We start from the raw sequence: 27,702 nt of genomic DNA on the forward strand, positions 1-27,702 counted from the left end.
AGGAAGAGGGCGGAAGCGATTCGGCCGCTCGGTCGCGCGCGCGCGCACGCACGAACTTCGTGCCTCGCAGTTCCGTGTGCGCGAGCTGACGTGTCTGAGGAAGCCGGAAGTAGCGGCTGAGGAGGCTCGGCTCGGTTTCGTGCTTGGGCGCGGGGGAGGGTACCCTCTTCCCTTAAAGAAAAAAACCCGCCCCCCCCCGTATCCGTTTTCTCTGTCTCCCTCACCCCCCCACCTTCCTACACCCCACCCGCCTTCCCTTCGCCATGACTGGCGCGAAGCTGCTGTTGGCCGTCGCGCTCCTGGTGGCTAATTCGCCCTCCGGCCCGGCCTTCTACCTGCCCGGCCTGGCGCCCGTCAACTTCTGCGACGACCCGGACAAATCCGACTGCAAGGTCCGTAGGGGCGGGTTGGGAAGGGCGGTTGAGTCCGGAGAGCGAGGCCTCAAATGCCGGAGGGGTGTGTAATGTCGGTTATTGGGGGGGTGTCATGTCATAATAGCCCCCCCATGCATACATACATACTTACTAACTAGCTGTGCAGTGACAGGAAACCCCCCCCCCCTTCAGATCGAAAGTCTTTCCTGCTTGCTTAGGCTTTCTTGCGTTTGGGATGGAGGAGTGGATTGGCTGGCAGGAAGTCTTCCAGAATGCCCCGAACTGCATCTTTTAATCTCTGCTTTTGTCAGTGTCCACATACTCTCCAACATTTGTCCAGTGAAAATAGGGACATCCTATTTCATATCCTACCAACATGTCTCCCAGGAAAATAAAGGTAAAGGGACCCCTGACCATTAGGTCCAGTCGTGACCGACTCTGGGGTTGCGAACACTCATCTCACTTTATTGGCTGAGGGAGCTGGCGTACAGCTTCCGGGTCATGTGGCCAGCATGTAGGGACATCCTATTCCATATCCTCCAACATTTCTCTTATGAAAATAGAGACACCCTGTTCCATATTCTCCCAGGAAAATAGGGACATTTCTCCCAGGAAAATAGGGACATCCTATTCCATACCCTCCAATATTTCTCCCAGGAAAATAGGGGCATCCTATTCCATATCCTCCCAACATTCCTCCCAGGAAAATAGGGACATCTTATTCCATACCCTCCCAATATTTCTCCCAGGAAAATATGGATGTCCTAAGATAAAGTGTGACATTCCAGGATCAAATAAGAAACCAGGACAGTAAATCCGGGACTGTCCCTGAAAAATAGGGACACTTGTAGGGGTCTGTGCCCAGGCATGTGTAAGTGCAAACAAGCTGGTCAGGCTTAGTGGCCCGCTGCGGCTTGCTCATTTCCTTAGACCTTTATGTTAGGATGCAGCGGCTCCTATGATGGGTGCTTGGAAGTGGAAGTTGGAGAAATGATACTAAAATAAGGCTCTAAAGCTGAGCTCTATGTAGCTGAGAAAGCAGAAATCCCAACCGCCTGGGGCTGTCCAGGTAGAGCAGGATGGCCTCTCCCACAAGGAGGATCTTCATGAACCTTGCCTGCCCCATCAGATGGGAGGAGCCATCCCACTCTCAAGAATGCTCTGCAGGTAGCTCGTTGGAATGGACCCCATAGGTCTTTTAGTTCAACTTCCTGCTATACAGGAATCTCAACTAGATCATACAGGACATGTGGCCATCCAACCTCTCTCTCTCTCTCTCTCTCTCTCTCTCTCTCTCTCTGTGTGTGTGTGTGTGTGTGTGTAAAATGCACTTTCTTCCACTTCTGTGGTGGGATTGGCAGCAGCCTAACTTGTCTTATGCTTCTCTTTGGGATTCCTTCAGACCCCTCCTTTTCTTCCTTTCTTTTTTACTGTTAGTGCTGCTTTGTAAGGGAGTCATGTTTCATTGAATAGTTGTGTAGGGGTACGTGATTGGGTAGGCCAGTGTTAGATAACTTATTAAGTTCTAGTGACGGGGTCTTTTAGAGGAATATTTTATTTTATTAATGAGTTGCCTAAAGAGATTGCATATCCCCAAGATTAGCTCCTCTTCTCTCCATCCTGAAGTACTGTTATTTTCCCTTCTCCTTCTCTGGAGTCATAAATTGATGAAGGACATGCCTGAAGTTGAAATAATAATATTTGGCAATGGAGTATGATTACCACTTTTGCTGCATTCATGTGTTTAGGAATCATAACTTTGGAACTGAAACATGGGCTTGCATTTTCCCTCTTCCTTACCCATCACTCTTTCCTTATGTGACATGTCTCTTATGTAGTACCTTCTCCTCAGTCTTATACTGATTTTTGTAAGCTCCTCTTGGAATACTTTTGGCTAAAGAGGGGTAAACATGCTTTAAGTAAGATGGTGATGATGATAAATACCGTAAGTTCATGGTATTAATGGACCTTGCAGTTTAAGCTGCCCTTGAATTTCATGCAGCTTCACAGACTTTAGATTAGAAATTATACTGTATGTTTAAACTGGTGGTTTAAACTGGTGATAGCCTATTTATAATTACATGCAACACCTTCAGTGTACATAGAGCTTGGAAGAGTTAAACAGCAGCAAGGGGCTTCTTCTTCGGGGAGGGGAAAACAATACTGCCACCTGTAACCTAAAGCAGAGCACTCCATTTATCACCTGAGGATTTTACCATCTCATTGTGATGCATGCATTGATCATGCCATAGTCTGTGCATATGGAGTGTTATGCGGAAGTTTTTGATGTTTGTAGAAAGTTAAAACAACAATAATCTCAATGTGATGAATACTATGTTTGGACAACTTGATTAACCCATTCATGCCTCCTTAAAGTTCCTGATTCTGTGAAGGGCAGACTACAGCAGTGTTTCCCAACCTTGGGCCTCCAGCTGTTTTTGAACTACAATTCCCATCACCCCTGACCACTGGTCTTGCTAGCTAGGGATGATGGGAGTTGTAGTCCAAAAACAGCTGGAGGCCCAAGGTTGGGAAACACTGGACTACAGTATGGGCAAGAATAGGGTTTCTCTCCAGTATGGATACATTGAAGGCACTGCAGTGAACCTAGGCATGTAAAGGTGCTACTCCATTGTTCTCAGGAGAAAAGATGTTCTCCATGTGTCTGATGATGCCTTTTCAACCTGGTCTATTGGCTAAAGGCCATACCACGTTCTTTGCATTTGTATGTTTTTTCCTTTCAATGGATCACTTTGTGTTTGGAAATCAAGTTAAGATTCCTGAAACCTTTGCTGCATGTTGGGCAGAGTTAGCAAAGAGTATAAAGTGTATAAATTCAATTAAGAAGAAGAAGTATAAAACAGCAGAAGTTGTGGGGAAAGAGATGTAAGAGTAGCAAAGCGAATGAATGTTGCAAGTGCACTTAAATACCATTTGTTGTTGTTGTTGTTGTTGTTGTTGTTGTTGTTGTTGTTATATACTGCTTAATTGCCAAAGTTATTTACAAGTATAAAATAACTGGGGGATGTTCCACTGCTTTATTTTTCACAGAAAATGTTCTATTTCATAAGTACATCATGAAATAAGAATAATAACAACAGGACAACTGCAAAAAAAATTAGTTTTGTTGCAGATCAGATTTATTCATAAAGTCATATACCATTGTAAAATACAACTGGAGTACCAGACCCCAAACATCATGGATATTTACATACATAATGTAATATAATTGAAAAAGATATAGTGCTTTACATCCATTTCAAACTCACTCTGAGATCATCTGAACCCTTATCTTGATCACCAAACTTTAAAAAGGGCTCCAGTTCTTATAACATACTCACCTTTTTCCTTCATATGGAGTTCTGACATCAGTACCAGATTGATGCTTTAAATATGGGAGGATCAGATGCTTCCTAGCTCTGTTATGTTTGCAGTGAAACAGAACATGACAAATAAATTTCTGACAACCCTCATTGCAATGGTGTACTCTTTCTTCTAATCAAGTTCAGTAAAATCTACTTTCCATTAATGCTGCTGGCAGAGAGTTGCAGCACACCAGCATAAAAGCTCTTTGAGCTTTAGGAAGGTTAAGAGGGATGAAAATACTTTTATATCTAATAACATTTCCAGTTATCCAAACCCAAATATATTGGGGAACACGTTTGACAGAAAAGGCCTTCAGCTCCTTAATTCTATGCACACCTTAGCTTCTTGGTGAGAAGTAGTGGGGATATCCACACAAAAAAATCCCAAAAGATGTATTTAATGCAGATTCCACCCCAGAAGCTCATGAATGAATCTCTGACTATCAGTCAACTGTGTAAATTTCCTAAGATGGATATGAAGCCAATAATTTCAAACAGTGATCCATGCAACTGCTTGGAGGAACCTAAAACCCACCTCAATATGCTCTCCTTACACATTTAGGAGTTCCAAAAATTATTTTCAAAAAATTCCCTTGTACCTTCTCTCTAGAGTGCCATCAATGTTCCCTGCCCAAAAAACAAATCCAAACAATTGTTGGGCTGCAATCTTGACCCTATAGAGACCAGAGCTTGCTTGCTTGCATAATTAATTAATTAATTAATTAATTAATTAATATACTGCCCTATACCCGCGGGTCTCAGCTTTCCAAACTGTGTGTTGCAGCACGTTAGTGTGTCAACTGCAGTGTATAGGTGTGTAATGCAAACACTCCCTGCGCTCCTCCTGGGGCTGGAAAGGGGTTAGTTTAACCTCTAGTTTCTTTGTAAAACGGAATTCCTGTGTTATGAAATGATGCATGTCTAAAAAGTTTGTCACCAACATGAAAAGTTTGGAAAGCTCTGCTATAGACCTGGAAGATGGCTGGAACAAACTGTCCACCTTTAGAATAACGAACTGCCCACCTTTAGAACTGCCCACCTTTAGAAACGAAAGCCTGAGAGGTAAGAGATTCCATTGCTATAGCCTGCTTTATGTGGGTCTTCCATAGCAATGGAAAACAAAAAAAGAACACCAACTACGAAAAGGCTCTCAATTACTCCAACAAATAGTCATCCATATACCACTTAGAAATCAATCCCCTTCTAGAAAACCAACAACAGCAAGATCTTAGTTCTATCACAACCAGCTTTTCACTGTTTCTCTATGAAGAAAATTGCTTTAAAGCCCTTCTAAAACTTTTTGTTAAGGATAACAATACACCACCATCTGCTTACCGTAATATACTAATGGAGGTGCTTTTTAATTTGAGGGCATGCATCTCAAGTGAATTGAACTTGAATCATACGAGGGCAGATCAAGCAGAAAGGGAGCCAAAGTACATATCTGACTCTCTTCCCTTGATGCAACAGTATTTTTGAGAGCTGACCTCTTGTACTATAGCTGGCTTGTGGGGATGTCTCACAGTAAAACACCTAATCAGAAATAATAGACTTTTGTCCGCTGAAGACTCCTCCAGTTTTTTCCATAAACGATCATGTTGGATCAGATGTATCCCTATCGTGTTTTATGACTTCCTTGATATTGTATGTGGGCTGGAACTGGTCTGTGACCGAAATAATAAAATTCATTCATCATGTTGGACTAAGTCAACAAAAGCTGTATAAAGTTCAGCCCTGAGTGTCTTAAAATAGTCCTCTGCCAAATGAGATGAAACAAGGTAGTAACCCAAAAGAGAGTGTCCTCTAAAAATAATCTGTTTCAAACCTGGAAAAAAATTCTAATTCATTTCCTCCGGGAAAACAGAACACTGGATGCAGTTTGGTGGAGAGAGGCGTTGGCTTCATGCTATTTTTCTAAGTTTTGTGGAGGTCCGTGATGTGGGTTTCCCAGAAAATTTTGAATGGGAAAACTTTTCTACACAAATTAGGGCAATTTGCCATGAAAAGTTGGTGTCCTAGAGAATAAGCTGATTTGGCATGTTCAGTTTCCTTGTATTCAGGAAAGAAAGCGTAAATCTTTAAATTGCCACGCTTTCTAAATACATTTGCTATTGGCATCCTTTCACCTGACAGTAAGAGCTTTCACCTGACAGTAAGAGCTGTTCGACAGTGGAATTTGCTGCCAAGGAGTGTGGCGGAGTCTCCTTCTTTGGAGGTCTTTAAGCAGAGGCTTGACAACCATATGTCAGGAGTGCTCTGATGGTGTTTCCTGCTTGGCAGGGGGTTGGACTCGATGGCCCTTGTGGTCTCTTCCAACTCTATGATTCTATGACCTTTTGAAATGGCAAGTTTTCAATGGAAGCTTTAGTCTAGAGCTAGTATAGCAAAGTGGAAGGAAGATCTGCCCGCTACCACCACCTTTTGCCCTGGCACATGCTATCAGGACTTGGGGTATGGTGGTTGACCAGCCTCTCTGCTCCTCCTGGCCCCAAGTCAGGATTGTAAGTGTAACTTATATCATGTTTTCTATTGGGAAGACTGTTTTGCACTGTTTGCCATTTTCATTTCCGATATAGTTTTCCTACAGTGTATTTGTATCACAAACTCTTTTCTTTTAATTAAAAAATTCATAAATACTCTGTTTTCCTCATTGACTTTCTGTCACTTTCGTCTAAGTAGTTTAGATGCATGTAGTCTTCTGTTTATTAAATCTGTCCTATCTCAATTCTATTTTACTACTTTTATTGTTTGATGGAGCAACTATGCAGATGGGAACTATGCAGAGAGCTGGTATGCAGTGGTTTTAAATCAAAACAACTATTCTTTATAACTACTTGTAGAAGTCACACAGGCAAGCTTGATTACATAATGCCAAGTGCATAATGTTATTCATCTTTTGTAAGGAAGGGCAGAGCATGCACATTTAGAATAATGGTCAAAATACTCTATAACTTTAGAGTGTATAGCTTTGATGACTGATACATTATGTACATATCTTAATTCAGTGTAACACTACAGTACTAACATTCTGAAAGTTTTAAACACTTGTTCTTACCTGCTATTTACTGATAAGCAGTTTACAAAAAGAATTTTTAAAAGAATGTAAGGTTTTATTACAATGACGTGTATACATGTTGTTAAATATATAAATAATGTCTCATTGTGTTTTTGCAGCCTGTGATAGAGCTATTTGTGAATAGACTAGACTCTGTGGAATCAGTCCTTCCATATGAATATACTGCGTAAGTATATGAAACACTATTCTTTGAATTAGGGTGGGATAGATTTCGTAGACAAGGTTATGATTGTCCAAGCTGCAGTGTCAGTGTTACTTGGTGTTTGGTTTGGTTTAGTTGCTTTGTACCAAGGTTTAGCTTGCTAAATCCAGCTCCTGATATTTGCCAAGAGGATAGGATTCTTTTGCTCTGTTTTAGAAGTTGGTTTTTTCATTATATTATATATTATATATTTTAAACAAAAAAATTGGGAAGAATTTTGAACTAATGGTTTTTGCTGGCTATAGAAGTTTCAAAATGTAGAATCACAAATTTTGCAATTTGCACTACTAAGCCAATTTAACATTTTTGGATCCCTGTAAAGAATGAAAGTTTTTAATCAATCATCTTTAAATGGCATGCACAAGTAACTTAATTAGATGTTATTTTGGGGGTGCTTAATATAGACCAGTACTGTTGAACTCCAACTCTCATCTGTTGCAGAAAGCACGGCCAATGATCAGGAATGAAGGGAGTTGTAACAAGCAAATAATTTGTGTGGAGCATTATCGCAAATGTATTGCTCAGCGATGCCGACATAAGCACACTTGGTTGAAAGTCAACTTAGTGAACATAATTGTCAACAGGGAGGTGTGTTCAAATCAGGCAACTTAAATAAGATTCAAAAGTTTCTTGTGAAATTCATCAAATTGTCCTGAATTATATGTAGGTATGCATTTTAGATATAGAATATAAGACAGAGTTCACGTTTTGCTGAATTTGATTTTAGGTTTGATTTTTGCGAAGCATCTGAAGGGAAACGTCCATCTGAAAATCTTGGTCAGGTGTTGTTTGGAGAACGGATTGAGCCCTCGCCATATAAGGTATTTTAATTGCTTTAAAAATCAAAGAATTTGCCGAATCCAAGCAGTGAATACCAGTTGCTGGCATGTTTTGATTTGTACAAATGGACTGAAGGTTTTTAAAACTTTATTAGGCTTTTGGTTAAGCCTGCCCTAGCACATGACATTCTTGAGGAAATATTAGGATCAGGAGAGGACTCACTGGTGTTGCTCCCCCTGCTTTACCTTTTCTTCACAGGAATCCCAGCCCTAAGTGGGTAAATTAGACCATTTACATTTTCCCACACTGCACTTCCTGCAACATCAGCATTACATTGTGGGTATTGTTGAGTCCTGCTGCACAGGCCCATTGCTGCTGAGCTGCCTACTGGACAGTTTGCCTGGCAACAAGGAGACAGCCTGCTTCAACTCTGACAGGAGCACCAGCCCCACACTGCTTGACTTATGATTAATAATAATAATAATACTACACTCATCTGGCTGGGTTTCCCCAGCCACTCTGGGCGGCTCCCAACAGAACACTAAAAACATGATAAAACATCAAACATTAAAATCTTCCATAAACAGGGCTGCCTTCAGATGTCTTCTAAAAGTCAGTTGTTTATTTCTTAGACATTTGATGGGAGGGCGTTCCACAGGGCAGGTGCCACTACTGAGAAGGCCCTCTGCCTGGTTCCCTGTAACCTTACTTCTCACAGTGAGGGAACCGCCAGAAGGTCCTCTGTGCTGGACCTCAGTGTCCGGGCTGAATGATGGGGGTGGAGACACTCCTTCAGGTATACAGGGCCAAGGCCGTTTAGGGCTTTAAAGGTCAACACCAACACTTTGAATTGTACTCAAGAACGTATTGGGAGCCAATGTAGGTCTTTCAGAACCGGTGTTATGTGGTCTTGGCAGCCACTCCCAGTCACCAGTCTAGCTACTGCATTCTGGATTAGTTGTAGTTTCCAGATCACCTTCAAAGGTAGCCCCACGTAGAGTGCATTGCAGTAGTCGAAGCGGGAGATAACTAGAGCATGTACCACTCTGGTGAGACAGTCTGCGGATAGATAGGGTCTTAGCCTGCGTACCAGATGGAGCTGGTAGATACCTCCCTTGGACACAGAATTGACCCGCGCCTCCATGGATAACTGAGTCTAAAATGACTCCCAGGCTATGCACCTGCTCCTTCAGGGGCACAGTTGTCCCATTCAGGACCAGGAGCCCCTCACACCCGCCTGCCCCCTGTCCCCCCAAAACAGCACTTCTGTCTTGTCAGGATTCAGCCTCAGTCTGTTGGCCACCATCCATCCTCCAACTGCTTCCAGACACTCACACAGGACCTTTACCAATTCTGATTTAAAAGAGAGGTAGAGCTGGGTGTCTTCTGCATGCTGATGAATACTCAGCCCAAACCCCTGATGATCTCTCCGAGCAGCTTCATATGGATATTATGGGGGAGAAGATGGAACCCCAAGGCCCCCCACAAGTGAGAGCCCAGGGGTCTGAACACTCATCCCCCAACACCACTTTCTGGACACGGCCCAGAGGGAAGGAGCGGAACCACTGTATAATAGTGCTCCCAGCTCCTCTAGACGGTCCAGAAGGATGTCATGGTTGACGGTATCATAGACCGCTGAGAGATCCAGCAGAACTAGGAAACAGCTTTCACCTTTGTCCCTAGCCCGCCAGAGATCATCGACCAGTGCGACCAAGGCAGTTTCAGTCCCATGATGAGGTCTTATCCTGATTGGAAGGGATCCAAATGGTCTGCATCCTCCAGGCGTGCTTGGAGTTGTTCAGCAACCACCCTCTCAATCTCCCACTAAATGGAAGATTTGAGACTGGGCAATATCGCAGGTGTTGCATTATGCAAAATAATATCTGGGCTGGTGAGTCCAGTTGCATAGCTCTGGCAGTGCTGACAAGAGTGACGCTCGCTCCCCCAGCCCCCGCCTACCATCTGGTTGGGCTTCAGAAGCTTGGTCAGCTTAGCCATCTTAGAAACATGTCTAGCTATGCTCCTCATAGGCATGCCCTATGTCTGGCCAGACCTCTCTAGAAGCACACAGCCTTAGTCTGTTCCTAGGCTATTCAAGGGAAGGGCCCCAAGCTATAGAAGAAAAGGGCTTGCCTGGATAATATATTCCTACCTTAGAAACAGTTGTGCTGCATTGGAATTGCGGACATGTTGGCTGCCAGTTGATGAAATTAGGAATGTGGTGTTTTTTTTAAAAAAAAACACCAAACAAACTGGGAACATCTCACCTTGGTATCCTATATTTTCCATTTGCCCCAACACACATTCATTCATTTGCACCAAATGTAATGCTTTGTTTGCAGCTACAGTATTGCTAGAATCTAAACTAAGATGGGTCCTGCTTCTTTGTACCCTCATCTTACTATATAGTTTTCAATTACATCATGCAACCATATTAAAAAGGTAAAGGGACCCCTGACCATTGGGTCCAGTCGTGGACTCATCTCGCTTTATTGGCTGAGGGAGCTGGCGTACAGCTTCCGGGTCATGTGGCCAGCATGACTAAGCTGCTTCTGGCAAACCAGAGCAGCGCACGGAAACGCCGTTTACCTTCCCTGCCGGAGCCGTACCTATTTATCTACTTGCACTTTGACGTGCTTTTGAACTGCTAGGTTGGCAGGTGCAGGGACTGAGAAACGGGAGCTCACCCCGTCTCGGGGATTTGAACCACCGACCTTCTGATTGGCAAGTCCTAGGCTCTGTGGTTTGACCCACAGCGCCACCTACGTCCCGTCGCAACCATATTAGGCAGTCTCTTAAAGCAGTTTAGGACAGAGAAGCCTAGTATAGGATCAGTATGTATAAAAATTCACTCAGGTATTATTTTAAATGTGCTTGTGGTATTACTGCCATGTAGAAAATTCTGTTGTTTAGCCTATTCTACCCGTAAGTTTTTATTTATTAAATCCTTCTGAATTAGCCACCTGAAATATTTTTTGCAGTTAAGGTTGTTAAAAGACTTGGATAAAAATTCCCTTTGGTTTAAGGTAAAAGAGAGAATAGTTTGAAATAGTTTTCAGTATAGTTGAACTTCTTAACAAAATAAAAATTGGATTGAGAGTTTGGGTTTGCTGTTGTGGAGAAAAAAGTTGCTATTAGGCACGCGCTAAAATCACGTAAGTTAACTGAATTGTTGTATGTATAATTTGAGAAACTGTGCATGTGTGCATTTTGATGTCCTGCTGTTATTATCTTGGGAACCTTTGCATTAAATCTTTAAGTAATTTGAGTGAGCAATGTGTAAAAAGGAGACTTGTTTCTAAATTCTTTCTCATTTTTTTAGTTTACCTTTAAGAAAACAGAGACGTGCAAGCATGTTTGTACAAAAGAATATGATTTGAAAAACCCAGATCACAAGCAAAAACTAGATTTTCTGAAAAAGAGTATGCTACTGAACTATCAGCATCATTGGTAGGTTCATGTTTAACTTTTAACCAACTGCTTACTTTTAGTAGAAAATATAGAATTGTGGTAGCTTATGATGAGAAATGCGGGACATTCGTGGAAAGAAATGTAATGTTTTCTTCCATTTAAAACAACATAGTTATAATTATTTCTGTTTAAAAAATAAAAGTGTGGATCTACTGGGACAGCAATTCGATATCCTTTTGTGCATTAAAAGCTACAGAGGCAAATGGTGAGGAAAATCTGGAGCCGATTTGGGGAGGCATTCAGGAGAACAGAGAATCTATTCCCCAAGCAGTATCCATTAGCTATCACCTAAACATTACTATTACTAACATTGTTAGTGAATCTATATTTTGCCTTGACAGATAAAGTTCTTCTCAAAATTTATAGCTGTGGTACATCTTTAATGATACAGGCTTCATCTGAAAATAATGTATTACTGTTCATTTTATAGGATTGTGGATAATATGCCAGTAACTTGGTGTTATGATGTGGAAGATAACCAAAGGTTCTGCAATCCTGGATTTCCCATTGGTTGTTACTTAACAGAAGATGGACATCCCAAAGATGCCTGTGTTATCAGTGTATGTATAAATAAATTTTAAATAATGCGTACAAGATTACTATGCTGCTTGATTCGCCCCCCCTAAATTTTTGCTGTTATCAGTGTAAGTATGCTATTTTTAGGAGCCTGCTTTGACACCATTGCAATGACTAAGTTATCATGGAGGAGTAGAAGGAAGGAGGCGTAGATGGACAAAGGCTATTTCTAATAACAATAGGCAGCTAATCTGCTTTATATTGTGCTTCTCAGCCTGACATCTTCCTCCCATATCCTAAGTCTGCTCCATGAAACCATTAATTTCCACACCTTATGCCTTCCCCTTTTATTAAAGCAGTTGGTGTTAGAACAGCATAAAAAGAACATAGAAATGAATTGTTGCATGAAAGAAAAATTGGATGACAGGTAATGTTATCCATTAGTGATTATGGTGAACCGGTTTGAATTTTCAAACTAATTTGCAGTCTCTGCGTGGAGGAGAATTTGCTTCTGAAAGACAGAATATATTTCTTTGGAGTTGGATTTCAGCTCCCATAAAATGTTATATTTTTGTTCCTGAAAGTTTGGCTGTTGGGATATTCCCAGCATCCATGATTCTGTATACAAAAGTCAGCTTAGTTCATAAATTAGCATTAATGGTAAATTGTGATGCTGTTTCTTGTACTGCAAGGTTTTAGACTTAATTTCTTAAACCTGAGAAATGGGATCATTTTTTAAAGCTTGGACTGTGTAAAAATGGAATCTTATGAAATGGCTTTTCACAGTTACCTCATTTTTATGTATGGTATGAGAATGCAGAAAGTAAACAGTGGACTGATGTGTTCCCCCTTCCGTAGAATTATAAAAGGAGTTTGGAAGCTTTTACTTCCATTTTAGATGGAAATGCAGCTTGTTGTGATTTTCAAACAAAAAAAAAAAAATGTGGTTAATCTTAGCTGTGGTTTGTTGAAACAAGCGGCATATAAATTTTAATAATAACGATGATGATGATGGTGGTGATGATGATGATGAAGGGGAGGGGAGTTATTTTATAAGCCAGTTGTGCGCTGCTCCATTTTTTCTATATACTTTTTTCTGTAGTCTGAGTTCCATGAACACGACACCTTCTATATATTCAACCATGTGGACATCAAAATAGTCTACCACATGGTAGAAAATGAAGCTCCCAGCGCAAGACTAGTAGCTGCTAAACTTGAACCAAAAAGGTGAGCCTTTAGTTTTATTACTAGATCTGTTTGGCATTTTGGCAATGTTATAACTTGGTTTGAAAGATACAGTGGTGCCCCGCAAGACGAGTGCCTCGCAAGACGGAAAACTCGCTAGACGAAACAGTTTTCCGTTTTGGAGGTGCTTCGCAAAACGAATCTCCTATGGGCTTGCTTCGCAAGACGAAAATGTCTTGCGAGTTCCTGCGGTTTTTTCCCCTCCCCCCCTTTTTCTAAGCCGCTAAGCCGCTTATCAGCTGATCCGATAAGCCGCTAAAAGCCGCTAATAGCGCTAATCCGCTAATCCGTCAATCGGCTTGCTTCGCAAGACGAAAAAACCGCTAGACGAAGAGAATCACAGAACGGATTCTTTTCATCTTGCAAGGCACCACTGTATAAGGGAATTTAACATGCTCCTCACAGTGGACTTCACGTTAAGTGGAAAGTATAGGAGTGGGGGGGAGGGAACACTTAAGATTTTTCATTCTTAATAGGAAAAATAATACCGGACAAGTATATACGATACTAGTTAGTAAACATTGCTGCCATTGTGATCCCATTTATATAGGCTCAGTTCACACATAACACAAACTGCACCATAGTTACAATTTAATCGTGGTTTTGCTGCCCCAAAGTTCACAAGTCACTCCTCCCCTGCTTATTCCTGGTAGAAGAGATACCATGCCATTATGTGCAAACCAGCACTTGAGGTTTGTTTCTCTCCTAAAAAACATAATGTTTAGTCAAGAACCGACCTTGCCTTGCCAACATGGTTTGTTAGGGGGGAAAGCCAAACCGTGAGTGCTGGTTCACACATAACAGCAAGTCAGTCTCTGGTTTTGTTAAATGAAGCAGTGGAGAAGGAGCACTGTCGGGACCTTTGAGCAATGTGCACTTTAAGCTATGATTTAAAGCTAGTCTCTTTCAGGCCACCAAATACCCTCCTCCTTGTTTTGTTATTTAAAATCTGTTGCCAGAACGACTGCATTTTGCACTCAAATCTATTGTCTTTGGTTTTTTTAAACAGTTACAAGCACACTAATCCTGACAGCCCAGACTGCACGGGACCACCTATGGATTTAAGTAACAAGCTTGCTTCTGGAAATGTCAAAATTCCCTACACATATTCAGTTACTTTTGAGGTTGGTATGCTTGTCGGCTTTTCCCATTTCTTTTCCTGGAGAGGGCATGATTTGGAAAGTACTTTCTGAGGTTTTAAAATAACACTCTGTTAGTGATTCTTATACCAGAAGTTCATAGCAGAGTTGGAAGAGAGCATGAGGGGTCATCCTGTCCAATTCCCTGCCATGAAAGAATCTTTTTCCCAACGTGGGGCTGATATTAAGAGTCTTGTGCTCTACTGACTGAGCTGTCTTAGGTGAATTTTAAAAATTGGCATTATGGAATATTAATGAAATCCTGGTAAATGTCTGAAGAAAGGTGGTTCATCTAAACTTTTTTCTTGCGTTATTCTAGGCTAACTAGGGAAATAACTTTTGTAGAAAATGTCATAGATGTGACTCAGTTAAAATTCTTTGGAATCCTAATAAAGGAAGACAGGCAATGATGGCCACTTGCCTGAGCGACAGAAATCTGCTTGCCTTCCGGAGCAGATTTTGTAAGTGTGCCAGGGAGCCATAGTGGTAGGAGAGGAAGAAGTCCCACTGGGTGAGCAGGCCCCTGGTTGCTCTATATTGGATCTACACTAAAATGGTATTTGGGACGCGGGTGACGCTGTGGGTTAAACCACAGAGCCTAGGACTTGCTGATCAGAAGGTTGGCAGTTCGAATCCCCGCAACGGGGTGAGTTCCCGTTGCTTAGTTCCTGCTCCTGCTCACCTAGCAGTTCGAAAGCACGTCAAAGTGCAAGTAGATAAATAGGTACCGCTCCGGCGGGAAGGTAAACAGCGTTTTTGTGTGCAGCTCTGGTTCGCCAGAAGCGGCTTAGTCATGATGGCCACATGACCCAGAAGCTGTACGTCGGCTCCCTCGGCCAATAAAGAGAGATGAGCGCTGCAACCCCAGAGTCGGCCACGACTGGACCTAATGGTCAGGGGTCCTTTTACTTTACAGCTTAATGCTATACATGTTTATTCAAGAATGAGTTCCACTGTGGTCAGTGAAACTTACTTCTAGGCAAGCACATAGCTCAGATGGTTAGAACACACTGCTGATAATGCCAAGGTTGCAGGTTCGAATCCTGTATGGGACAGCTGCATATTCCTGCCTTGCAGGGGGTTGGACTAGATGATCCTTAGGGTCCCTTCCATCTCTACAATTCTATGATTCTTTGTAGAGGATTGCAGCTTCAGTGAGAAGTCTCTATGCAGAATATAGCCTTCAAGAAGTATAGAGGCAATGGTAGCTGCTTTCCACCTTTTATATGTTCATTATCATGTCTGATATAATTTTAGTGAAGCAATTCCTTGCTCAGAAAGACTATGTTTTAGCTGACATTCTTGACATCTGATCTTAAATGTGAGAGAGGTGTCACATGGTGAGTTAGAAATCCACAATTCAAATATTGTGTCTGTCATGAACTCATGAACTTTTAAGTAAGGCACTCAAAGTCTTAGTTGTCCTTCCTCAGCAATGTGGTGGGTCATAATACTGATTTAACTTACAGGGCTTGCTGTAAGGATTATAACAAGATAATGAGCATATTGTGAGCATCTTTGAAGACTTGAAAGTATTATATAAATATTGAATATTATGATGAAAATCATAATGTTGGTTGCCAGGAATCCTAGTGATTTCTCAGTTCCACTGAAAATAGTGATAAAATTCTCATTAGTATCTATATAACTAAGATCAGAAGAAAATAAGTTGTTCATGATCCCCAAGAATTATTTATTCTCTCTCTCTCTCTCTCTCTATATATATATATATTAGTAGTTATGTTGCCATTCCCAGGATAAAAACTTGACAAGTCTGTTATAATTTTATTTCAGTTGTATGACACCTAATAATTAACCATTTTCTCTTCAGAAAAATGATGAAATCAGGTGGGCCTCCAGGTGGGATTACATTTTAGAATCCATGCCTCACACACATATACAATGGTTTAGGTAAGGGAAATGTTTTCATTTTGTAATTCAACATATTGGAGCACTTTTTTGGTAAAAAAGATAATGGTTTGACAACTGGCCATCATGTTTCCTTTTAGCATTATGAATTCTCTTGTGATTGTCCTTTTCCTGTCTGGGATGGTTGCTATGATCATGCTAAGGACTTTGCATAAAGACATTGCAAGATATAATCAGATGGATTCTACTGTAAGTATAAGGTTTTTTTCAAACAAATTGGAAAAGAAATGTTTATAATTTTTCAGGTCTCTAATACAACATTTTTTGTGATGCCTTCTAAATATTCATGTTTAGAAATGTTGTGAATGTCTTTGCCTCAGTCATGTTCTGAGAAGCACATCCACAACCTAACTCTTTATCTGTATTATGCCCAAATAGCTTTTATGTATATTCATTTTATTAGAACGTTTATATGCTACCCTTCAAGTACAGTATAAATACACCACTCATTGTGGCTTACAGCAAATAAAAACCAGCTGATCTTGCAACCGTATTAACTGATATAAACATACTCCTTTTGCAACAATAGTTACTGACAGAATTTTGTGTTAGGACATCGTAGCGTATAATGTCAGAAGGAAAGGTGGAACGCAGTCTGTTCAATTTCTGTGAAAATAATACATATTAATAGGGATGCTATTAATCTAAGTCATACTCAAGAGTAGATCCATTGAACTCAATGGGCATAAATAACAAGTCCATTGGTTTCATTAGATCTAGTCTGAGTATGATTAATCTTGGATATCACAGGCATCTTGAACACCTGAAGGAATTACCATTGAGACAGTTGACTAATAAGAGGCCTTCCCAGTTGCAATAACTGCAGCCCCCAGGGGATCTGAATTGCGAGCCGCCTTATATGTTTTCCATAAGGTAATGCTGGGCACATATGCAATCCCCCCAAAGGTTACCCCAAACAGACCAAGGGGAGCTGGGTGATTACCTTGATTTTACTTACTTCTTTTGATGAATGATGTATCCCAGGCTTCCTCAACCTCAGCCCTCCAGATGTTTTGAGACTACAATCCCCATCATCTCTAGCTAGCAGGACCAGTAGTCAGGGATGATGGGAATTGTAGTCTCAGAACATCTGGAGGGCCGAGGTTGAGGAAGCCTGATGTATCCCATGAATTACCCTGCCAAGACTAGTGAGATTTTCAGATTGTCATCCCAGCACACACTGGATTTCTTCCTGTTGGGGAGTGACTCTGTCTACAAATGATTGCATGATTCAGGGCATTCTTGCTTCAGCTTGGCCAGGGACAGAACTGGGGAGGAGCCTCGTAGACCATAGACACCCCCAACAAGAACCTTCACACTAAGTGCCCAACTTTACTATGTCCCAAAAGGTTGAAAGAACAAAGTTCTGAGGTCTCATTTGTATGTTACTCGTTGGTTTCCGAGTTACGAAGTTTGAATGTTTGATGTCGTGTGATATTTCAGTATTTTATATAAACCATACGCAGAGTTTGTCTATTTGGAAGGATGAAGTTAGAGGTATATATAATTGTGTGTATAAACCCTTCAACTGGCTTATTAATTTTCAGGAAGATGCCCAGGAAGAATTTGGTTGGAAACTGGTTCATGGTGACATATTTAGGCCCCCAAGAAAAGGAATGCTACTCTCAGTGTTTCTGGGGTCTGGAACACAGATTTTAATTATGACTTTTGTTACTCTATGTAAGTATAACATAATGGGATACATGGGTGAAGCAGTCCCCCTTAATTCTAAAAGCTCTTCTGCCTAACCTTGGTTAGATGATCAACAGCACGCAATGTGTTTGTTCTCTCCTCGTCCTTCCCTTGCATGTATCTATCCCCCCCCTCCTGGTTTGAGGCATGTTTGCTGGTGCTGGATGTTCACAAGGTCCTCAAAACATACATAAACACACACAGGAGATTTGACTCTCAAACTGCTTTGATGCTGAGAGCTAGAGTGGCGAACTGATCAGGACCCAGAAGACCAGGGTTCATGCAAATGTCCACTCAGCCACGGAGCTCTTTAGCTGACCATCAGTCAAGTCACATGTTTCGACCTAATACACATCACAGATTTGTCATGAGAATAAAATGTGGAGGAAACCACGTATACCACCTTAAGCTCTTTGTAGGAAACATGGAATTGAATGTAAAAATAAAATAATAAGAATTCTGGTTGGTAACTACTACTGCTATTATTATTATTATTATTATTAAATTAAATTTGAATGCTGCCGTATACCTGCAGGTTTCAGGGCAGTTCACAACATAAAATCACAATAAACACATGATAAAACACAAAACACATGCTAAAAATAAAAACAACCCAATAATCCCCCCTCCCTAACACATTTTAACACATTTTATGCCAGTATACAGATAGTGCTATCGTAGTCGGTTCCAAAAGTGAAAATGGATGTTGTAGGAGCCAGCAGGAAGTTCACATAGGTGATTTGCAGTATTCTTCAGGCTACTTGAACTGTGGATAGATGAAGAGATCAGGGAGCATTACGTCTGCACAAATCCTAAATATATTGAACTTCACAAAGTAAAAAATCTGAAACCTCTGGTAAAAAAGGGGGAAATATACTATTGTGCCATCACTCCTAGGCACTGTGCACAACAGATGTGAATAAGGTCACCTACATGAGAAGCACACATATCTTTTAGAGGCCTCTAAATACTGTGTATTTCCTTTTTCAGTTTTTGCTTGCCTTGGTTTTTTGTCACCTGCAAATCGGGGGGCATTAATGACCTGTGCTGTGGTCTTGTGGGTGCTGCTTGGAACCCCAGCAGGTTACGTTGCTGCCAGATTCTACAAATGTAAGTACAAAAGTTCATTTAACGTGACAGCACTTAAGTTCATTAGTCTAAATTATCATCACAGCAGTGATTTCCCCTCTGATCCTGTTTGCCCTCTGGGCAAGATGGAAAAATGTTTTAAGACTGAAGAGAGACTACATGCAGGTTTAGATTGTTCTCAAGCTAGCAAACTTTCAAGTTGGATATTCTTTTATTGTATTAACTCTAACGTCAATTGTTCTTACTTAGATCTACTTGCAGGGGAAGAGGTAACTGACATGCTGTTATGGAAATCAGACTGTCAGTGGCTTTTGAAATTGCATTTTGTTTGACATATGAAGTTTGATCCAGCTTTTGTCTGCTTTGGTCTGTATGTATTTGAAAGGGAGATAAAACAAAAGTTAAACCTATAACTGCTTTACTGAGCTTCTCAATCAGTGTGCACTTTTAGTATTATGCAGTACGGTATGTTGAATCAGTCTAATTTCTCAAAATTTTGTTTTAATAAAGATGAAGAAACAAATAACAAAACTGAACTTTAAGTTCAAGTGCCTTCCCAAACTGTTCTAATAAATAGGGAATTATGTTTGTACAGTACCTGTCATTTAATTGGTGCTGTTTTGGGTTTCTTTTCATACAGCATTTGGGGGTGAAAAATGGAAGACAAATGTTCTGCTGACAGCCTTCCTTTGCCCTGGGTAAGTTAATTCCTACGATTACTGTTAAAATAGGTATATGAGAAGCTTGGCTAAAACTGGTGAGTCTTCAGCAACATAAGTAAAACACAGCAACATCATTTCATGTTAGAGCTATGCACAGTTCGTGCCCTTTTTTGGTTTTTTTGTGAACCTTGTTTCCTTCTGCCACATGAAAAAAGTTGATTAAGCAGTGCCAGCATGACAGAAGTACTTTTTAAAAAGACAGGGGTTCTCTTCATTGATTCTTGCTTTTACTCCTTGGGCTGCTTCTTAGACCACGCTGCATCTGTGGTGTCATATACTATACAATGCCTATGTCAAATCTTTCTGCTTAATCACAGCAAGCAGTCATCCCCTGAAGTGGAGCTAAGACAGACATATATTTGGAGCTATTTAACTGAAACGTCAACTCCTGCTGGAGCTCAGTCCTGTTAGATTAAGGAAGAAAGGCTTGCTTGACCTCTTTGCCTGATATTTTCTACATGTCACCTGGGCTCAACGTTAAGCTAGACATATAGTGATATGATTTCAATAACATTGAAATTAATCAAGTGTGAGTTAATGGTTAAATCTCGTTTCTCTTTTAGCATTGTGTTTGCCGATTTCTTCATCATGAATCTGATTCTCTGGGGAGAACATTCCTCTGCAGCCATTCCATTTGGTACTTTGGTTGCCGTTCTAGCCCTCTGGTTTTGCATATCTGTTCCACTGACGTTCATTGGGGCCTACTTTGGTTTCAAGAAGAATGTAAGTTCTTTGTCTTTCTGATCTTACATGTTTTACTCGCCTTCTCTGCACACATATCTCATACCTTTTGAACTGCCTGAAAACAAATGGTGGGTCAAGTCCTTTAGAAGGCTGTGGATTTGGGGGTCCTGCCTGACTTCAGTGATTGAGTTGTGTATATGCAAAGCATGGTCAAACAACAGGATTCAAAGCAAAGAAAACCATTCTGAATGTGGTAGACCTCGTTAGATGAGATTTAGCTTGGATTTCCTTTAATGTGCTAGAATGACATAGGATTGTAAATTCTTTTGAGTAGGTACTTCCTTCTGTTTGTGGTGTTTAGTATAATTTAGAAAGTCTCTCCTCCACCTTTGTGTTTATATCTTTTAAAGGCCATAGAACATCCAGTTCGTACTAATCAGATTCCTCGTCAGATTCCTGAACAGTCATTTTACACGCAGCCATTACCTGGTATCATTATGGGAGGCATTCTGCCCTTCGGATGCATCTTCATACAACTTTTCTTCATTCTTAATAGCATATGGTAAGCCAGTATGCTTCTTGAAAAATGTTTGATGCCTTCAATTTGCTGGTTTTTTAAAAAAGAGCTTGTATTTGTTTTTCTGCACTTCTCTCTACTTTCTTCCATTATCAAAGCTTTTGACTGTTCTGCTTTAATGACATATAAAGCCTGTGTTACGCTTGCAAGTATGTAGCTGTCTGGCCATAGGCTTTTGAAACCATCCAACCAAAAGTTGCCTGATGCAGGTCTTGAGTGTCATGACACAGAAGGTCTTACCAGTCTTAGGTGAGACAGTTCGTTGGTGGGGATTCTTTGCCTTATGTCCCTAAAGTCCATGGGCAACTTTGAGATGAATTAAACATGGAAGTAGTTTTATGCCATAAACTCTTAATGGATACAATTTGGTTGAGCAGTCTTCAGATGCTGGAGTTCAACAATATTTGCCACGTAGAATGGCCAGGTAAACTTCACCAAGACTACCTTTGTTATGCTTAAACTTCTGTTTTCTAGGTCTCATCAGATGTATTACATGTTTGGCTTCTTGTTTCTGGTGTTCATTATTCTGGTTATCACGTGTTCTGAGGCTACAATTCTACTTTGCTATTTCCACTTGTGTGCAGAGGTAAGCCTACAGAATTCTTTCTTGCAACAGTCCTGTCTTGGGGGGATTTAAATTCTTAGCAAAAAGGATACGATCAGTGACTTGGCTCCTAAGTTACTATTCATTTTACACAATGATGGAGGGAGATTTCATAAAGTCTGCTTATGTTTGTACTGAGGATCAGGGACCGACTTTGGTATTAGGGTGCCCGGAGCGAGGCCAAAATCCCCCCCAAAAAACTTTGAGTAGGTACCCATATAAATACAGTGGTACCTCGGAAGTTGAACAGAATCCGTTCCGGAAGTCCATTCGACTTCCAAAATGTTCAGAAACCAAGGTGTGGCTTCCAATTGGCTGCAGGAAGCTGGGTCAGCCACGTTGGACATTCGGGTTCCAAAGAACATTTGCAAACCGAAATGCTCACTTCTGGGTTTGCGGCATTCAGGAGCCAAAACGTTTGACTCGCAAGGCGTTTGGGATCCAACTTACGGTATAGGACTCCTCCTCATCATCATAATATCATCCACCCCCATTTTTTGCTCAGCCTTATTTGTAGGGTTCCTTAATTTCTACTTCATGTTTTAGGAGCAACATAGGGTATACTCCAGATTTGTGTATTGACTCAAATATAATAGTGTAATAACTGCTAAAACTTGCTGGGGCCGAGAAATGTGAAATATATGGCCCTTTTAAGATGGGTTGTACATTCTAATCTGTATTTATTGCTTGCTTACACTTGCAATTTTCATTTGCTGGCTGTTTAGAGAAGACATCCTATGAGGCCACCTAAGCATCTTTTTAAATAAATCAAATGTTTGTACCTTCAAATATTTTGAATCGTTTTAACTCGATTAGGTGACGATCTGCATCAATTTCCCAACAGGTTGTCTTTAAAATCGTATCAGCTGCTGGGGTCAAATGCCTCTTCTTTTTTTCTTTTTAAAGACAGCCTTGTCCTCTCTGACACTAAAACTTTCCATGGTGTGATTGACAGATACAGTAAATGGAGCTTGCTGCTGATCACCAAAAGAACCTAGCTGTGGAATATTACCAAAAACAGGCTCCATGGTTTCAACTGGTTTTCTTAATGCTAATCCCATTTTACATTTCAAGTGAATCTGTACTTGGACTGCAGTACATACTTGCTGTGTTAGAGATAGGAAGGCCTGGCCAGGGAAGTACCCCTGCCTTTACATGCCTGGCACTGTGCACTGTCTTAGAACATTTGTGGTACCTGCTCCAGAATGCAGGTGCTCCAAATGTCAGCCTAGAATGTGTTTGCTCCCTTCAGAAGGGCATCCCTGTAGTATTTTATTTGAGTAAGTTAATGATTCGCAAATGGTCTCTTTCTATGCAATCAATTGCCAGTAGCTCATCTTAGAAAATTATTAAAACCTTATAAAGGGTCATCATTATTAGATATGAAATATATAGTCTATGTTGCTTTGGTTTAGTATTTAGCAGTTTTTCAACCATTTTTCTCTTTGTTCTAGGATTATCACTGGCAGTGGCGCTCATTTCTCACCAGTGGCTTTACCGCTGTTTATTTTCTAATATACGCAGTACACTACTTCTTTTCCAAACTTCAAATTACGGGTACAGCAAGCACCATTTTATACTTTGGGTACACTATGATAATGGTACTGATCTTCTTCCTTTTCACAGGTAAATATGAATATATTTTTTGGTACTGAGACTTTATGTTAGAGTGCTTCTGGGGTGCTTCACACAATACAGTTTAAGAGTTCTAGAGCCATGTGCAAACTTTTTTCATACTAGTGTTTGACGGACATCCCTATGGTTGCTGGTTTAAAAAACAAACAAACTTGTGTGCCTATCTATTTTAATGTGGACTATGGACCTCAAGTTGCCGTGACATAAAGGTGGGATGTTTAACTGTAGTCAGGACATCTTTATGTTCATTTCCCTGCTCCTCTGCTTTCTACCTGAAGCTTTGACTGCTGAATGTTGGCAGTCATCTGTATAATTCCTAAACACAGTTAGGGGCCATTTCAGAATTTGATTGAAAATGCAAAATACAGACCCTTCCACTTTTTTATCTGTATTGTTGCATGCTTCTATTTGTTTACCTATTAAGGACCTAACAGTCCTTATAGTTTTATAAAGAGAGAGCTGTATTATTTGGAGAACATTCTTCTCCACTTGTAAGGGTTCAGAGAGAAGGCGTCAAAACCTTGGTGGCTATAAAATATAAGAAGTTAATTGGATTCCATTTTAGTATTTTAAACAATTTTTTTGCACAAGTTACTGTTGCTTTCTGGAACAGTTTTTGTAGCGTTTTCCAGTTTTATATGCCGATAACTGTGCATTGGGATTCTTCTCCCTCCCCCCCCCCCAGAAACGTAGCTGTTTACAAGAAAAAAGAGGCTGTGTATTAAGGGATACGTACATAGTAAATTTCATTAAGCTTGGATGAGATCATTCTAGCAAGTGATCAAAATTACAGACACAAGCCCTGAAGGCATCTAGCTTCCTGTGTCAAGATGATATAAAAGCTAAAAAGAGAAACTCATAATTGTTGCATCAAAACTATTATATTGCTGCTTACTCATCTGTTAAAAATGGTCAGCCTCAAGAAGGGTTCTGACGGTGCCCTGCTGCTGTGACGGTGTAGCACATGCTTGGGGCACTTGCTTCTCACACTGCATTCCGGGTCATTGATCAGACGCAGCAGGCAAAATACTGGGAGCTATGTGACAAATCTGACTTACAGCTGGGCCCACAATACTGTATCGGAGTAAATGAGTCAGTTAAACATCAGTGGCTTAGCTACTATGGAAAAAAATAATACAATATCATTCACAGTTCTTGCTGAATTTTATTCATCGTGAATGAACCATTGCTAAATCTTCATTCTTTGCTACAAACACACACACATACATAACTTTGAATTAGAACCTGATGCATAAACATAGAAAAGTTTTGCAACGTGTAAAGGACCAATACCTATCTTCAGTCAAAAATTCACACTCATTAATTCTCAGTCACATGAAACACAGACTTCAAGTGACATTTTTAAAAAAGTCTATTTGTACATACTTTTTGTGAATAATCAATAAGGTGCATAAAATCAATGTGCCATTGTCACGCAGGTTTTGACTGCTCGGGAACTTATATATTCAAAGGGCTGTAAAAGCAGTAGTCTCTGTTGGTTTATTGGAGCACATGGTTATCTTCCAGCCATGAACAGACATATCAAATGTTCTACTCTCCAATATCCTTCAGCTACCCTGGATTCTAAATCAGCCAAAAATTATGAAGTCAAATAGTCTGGTTGGTTGTGCTTTTCAGCATAAAAACTATGTACATATTTACCCAAATAACAAAATACACTCAGACTGCATTGTACCACCCTGCATACATTACCTTGGAAATGTTCTTGCTTGAATTTAGTGGGACTTAATTCTGAGTCCCACCAATTCATATAGAAGAAGGCTTTAGTGTGTCTTCTCACTGTGTGGAGACATAAAGAGGAATGTACTTTCACTCAGAACTGGTCAAGCTATTTCTCCATAATTTGTGAGTAGGTACAGACTGTCTTGAATTCAATCTACATATAGACTCAAATACAGTGGTGCCTCGCAAGACGAAATTAATCCGTTCCTCGAGTCTCTTCGTCTAGCGGTTTTTTCGTCTTGCGAAGCAACCCGATTAGCGCTATTAGCGGTTTAGCGGCTATTAAAGGATTAGCGGATTGGCGGCTAAAAGGCTATTAGCGGATTAGCGGCTTAGAAAAAGGGGGGGAAGCGAAAAAAAAGGAACACTTGCAAGACGTTTTCGTCTTGCAAAGCAAGCCCATAGGGAAAATCGTCTTGCGAAGCAGCTCAAAAACAGAAAACCCTTTCGTCTAGCGGGTTTTCCGTCTTGTGAGGCATTCGTCTTGCGGGGCACCACTGTATATGCTAATTGAGGGAGATAACTAACACTAATCTCCTGGCAATTTAGGATGTTGTTACCTGGAGATTTAAAAAAAATATCTGACTGGTACAGACTTCCCTTTAAAAATACATCACAACACTCCAGCTTCTACTGCTACCAAACCCATTAAGACATTGAAACAAGAAGCTTCTGTGCCTGAAAGAGAAGGTATTGTGTATTGCAAAATAGGGTTGTGTTGATGCACAACATGTCTTTTGTGCATTTGTGCGGTGCTGAGCAGTGGGATCCTTCGTGGGCCTCAGTGTCCCGTCTTGGTTTTTTTAGCAATGGGTATTTTTTGTGGGTGCCCGTGCTCTGAGTGCTGGTATCCGGTCCTGTCCTGAGAGGCAACCTTCCATAAAAGGGCAGCCTTCTGTAAAAAAGGTCAATAACTCTGGGGAACTATAGTCCGGCCCCCAACAGTGCCTGAGGGACAGTGAACTGGCCCCCGTTTAAAAAGTTTGAGGACCCCTGTGTTACAGTATCTAACAGAAATGTAAACTCATCCTTGGTATATGTGGTTTCCACACTTTCTCCAGGCCACATGGATCCTTTGCTCATTTGCATCCTTGCGCTTCCTGCATAAACAGCTGTGTTGCATCAACACAACCCTATTTTGCAATACACAATACCTTCTCTTTCAGGCACAGAAGCTTCTTGTTTCAATGTCTTAATGGCGTGGAGCCTGTGCCGCCTGCCATTTTGTCACCCCGCCCCCCCAGGCTGTGCACCGCTCCCCACGCACCCACCTTCCTACGCCACATTGAGTTTACCTCAGCGTGCAGGGACTGACTGAGCAGGCTGCGAAGTCTTTGGGCGGTTGCTTGGAAAAAGAGCACGGAGGAGCTTGAGGCAGACTCTTGAGGCGCTGAATGGGAACAATGGGAGCACCCGCCCAAAGACCTTGCCGCCCGCTTGCAGGCCGGATTCAGGAGCCTGGTGGGCCGGATCTGGCCCATATACCATAGTTTGAGGCCCCCTGCTGTAACAGATCCATTGATGTTTATTCTGCCAATTTAAAATTCATGTTCTGTTTTGTAGGAACAATTGGATTCTTCGCATGCTTCTGGTTTGTGACCAAAATATACAGCGTTGTAAAAGTGGATTGAAGAAACTGTAAAATATAGGAGCCATCATCCTAATATAATGATACGCTTCTGAAGAAGAATTTAAGCTTTATCTGAAGTATTGACTTCTGTACCTTGTGAATGATACTGAATATACATTTTGCCCACCCAAAACATTTGTATTATAACTTTGCAATTTGTTTTCACTTGGGTGTTCTTACTGAAGGTTGAAGTTAAATATTGTATGCGTTTGTAAATGTTGCTTATAGTAGAACTTTTAAATTCTAAATGACTGGCTAGAAGTGAGTACATTACAGAATTTTTAATGATGCTTCTAAATAAATAACGGGTGTAAATACAGTTTTCTAGGCTTGTTGAGTGGGGTTAATTATCCCCTTGCCCCAATGAAATAACTTCTTTCTATCATGACTTGGAAAGTTGACTCGTGTGTTGCTTTTGATTTTTCCCCCCTGAATTTTTTTTTTATATTGGAGTTATGGCCATAAATCCATCTCACTTTTTCTGTGACTTCATTAGGTTCCAGTGTTGTTGGCCTTTGGAACTATGTGCCTCTTGAGTCTTGGGAATCTATCCATTCATAATTGTAATAATTGCTATCAACATTTTCAGTGGATCATCACATACTATAAATAAATCCATGAAATTTTGTAAATACAGATATATTGATATGTTTTAAAAATATGTAGATTATATTTGTTAAATTCTAGGTTGGTTTAACCTTTTTTTTTTTGTTAATCTGCTCTACCCTATATAGATGTAACTGTTCATAACTGCACTACACTGTCAGTTCTAATCCGCTAGCATAACTAGATTAAGAGACTGGATAATATGTTGAGAAGATCTGCATACAGAGAAGGAAGACGCACTGTCAAGTGTGCTCACAACAGATTTTAATGATTCATATTATGTAGAATGGATTGGGGGGGTTGGACATACACAAGCAGAAATGCTGTTTGTCTTGTATTAATAGAATGGTTCAATTTGCTAGATGTGGAATTTACATTAACCCATATGCATCCCTGGAAAAAAGCAATGGAAACATGTTTATTATGTTGAGTTGCTTTGAGTTTACGTTAATGCCTGCATGCCTCCCACAAGAGCATATCTGCAACCAAGTTAAACTGCATGTTTTGGGCTCAGACATTCTGATTGGAGAAAAGAACCTATGTTTTTTCTAATGCGTTCTTTCTAAAGATCATAAACTAATGCTTGAATATTAAAATCCAATAAAAGTATCTTTTGTTAATAA

At 40.6% G+C, this 27,702-nt stretch overlaps 1 protein-coding gene and 1 long non-coding RNA gene across 3 annotated transcripts; one reads left to right on the top strand and one right to left on the bottom strand.

Moving 5' to 3' along the window:
* TM9SF2 (transmembrane 9 superfamily member 2) lies at positions 1–27,702 on the top strand. 2 transcript variants are annotated; one of them, XM_083501229.1, is made up of 17 exons: positions 1–392; positions 6,914–6,981; positions 7,745–7,838; positions 11,120–11,247; positions 11,699–11,828; positions 12,887–13,011; positions 14,039–14,153; positions 16,000–16,079; positions 16,178–16,286; positions 17,645–17,777; positions 18,780–18,899; positions 19,519–19,576; positions 20,164–20,323; positions 20,695–20,846; positions 21,336–21,447; positions 22,920–23,091; positions 26,407–27,702. In XM_083501229.1, the coding sequence occupies exons 1-17, from the start codon at positions 264–266 to the stop codon at positions 26,472–26,474; spliced, it is 1,953 nt and encodes a 650-aa protein (XP_083357355.1). In that variant the 5' UTR covers positions 1–263; the 3' UTR covers positions 26,475–27,702. The 2 variants fall into 2 exon arrangements, with proteins under 2 accessions (XP_083357355.1, XP_083357356.1); XM_083501230.1 differs by lacking the exon at positions 1–392 and adding an exon at positions 625–771.
* Positions 3,493–6,906, bottom strand: LOC310706083. The gene is made up of 3 exons (XR_014525651.1): positions 6,073–6,906; positions 4,779–5,865; positions 3,493–4,739 (listed from the first exon to the last, which is right to left on the bottom strand). It is a non-coding gene; the product is annotated as an uncharacterized lncRNA (long non-coding RNA).

This window comes from Podarcis liolepis (genome assembly GCF_965112155.1).
Source record: "Podarcis liolepis genome assembly, chromosome: 4".
In the NCBI taxonomy this organism is placed as follows: domain Eukaryota; kingdom Metazoa; phylum Chordata; class Lepidosauria; order Squamata; family Lacertidae; genus Podarcis; species Podarcis liolepis.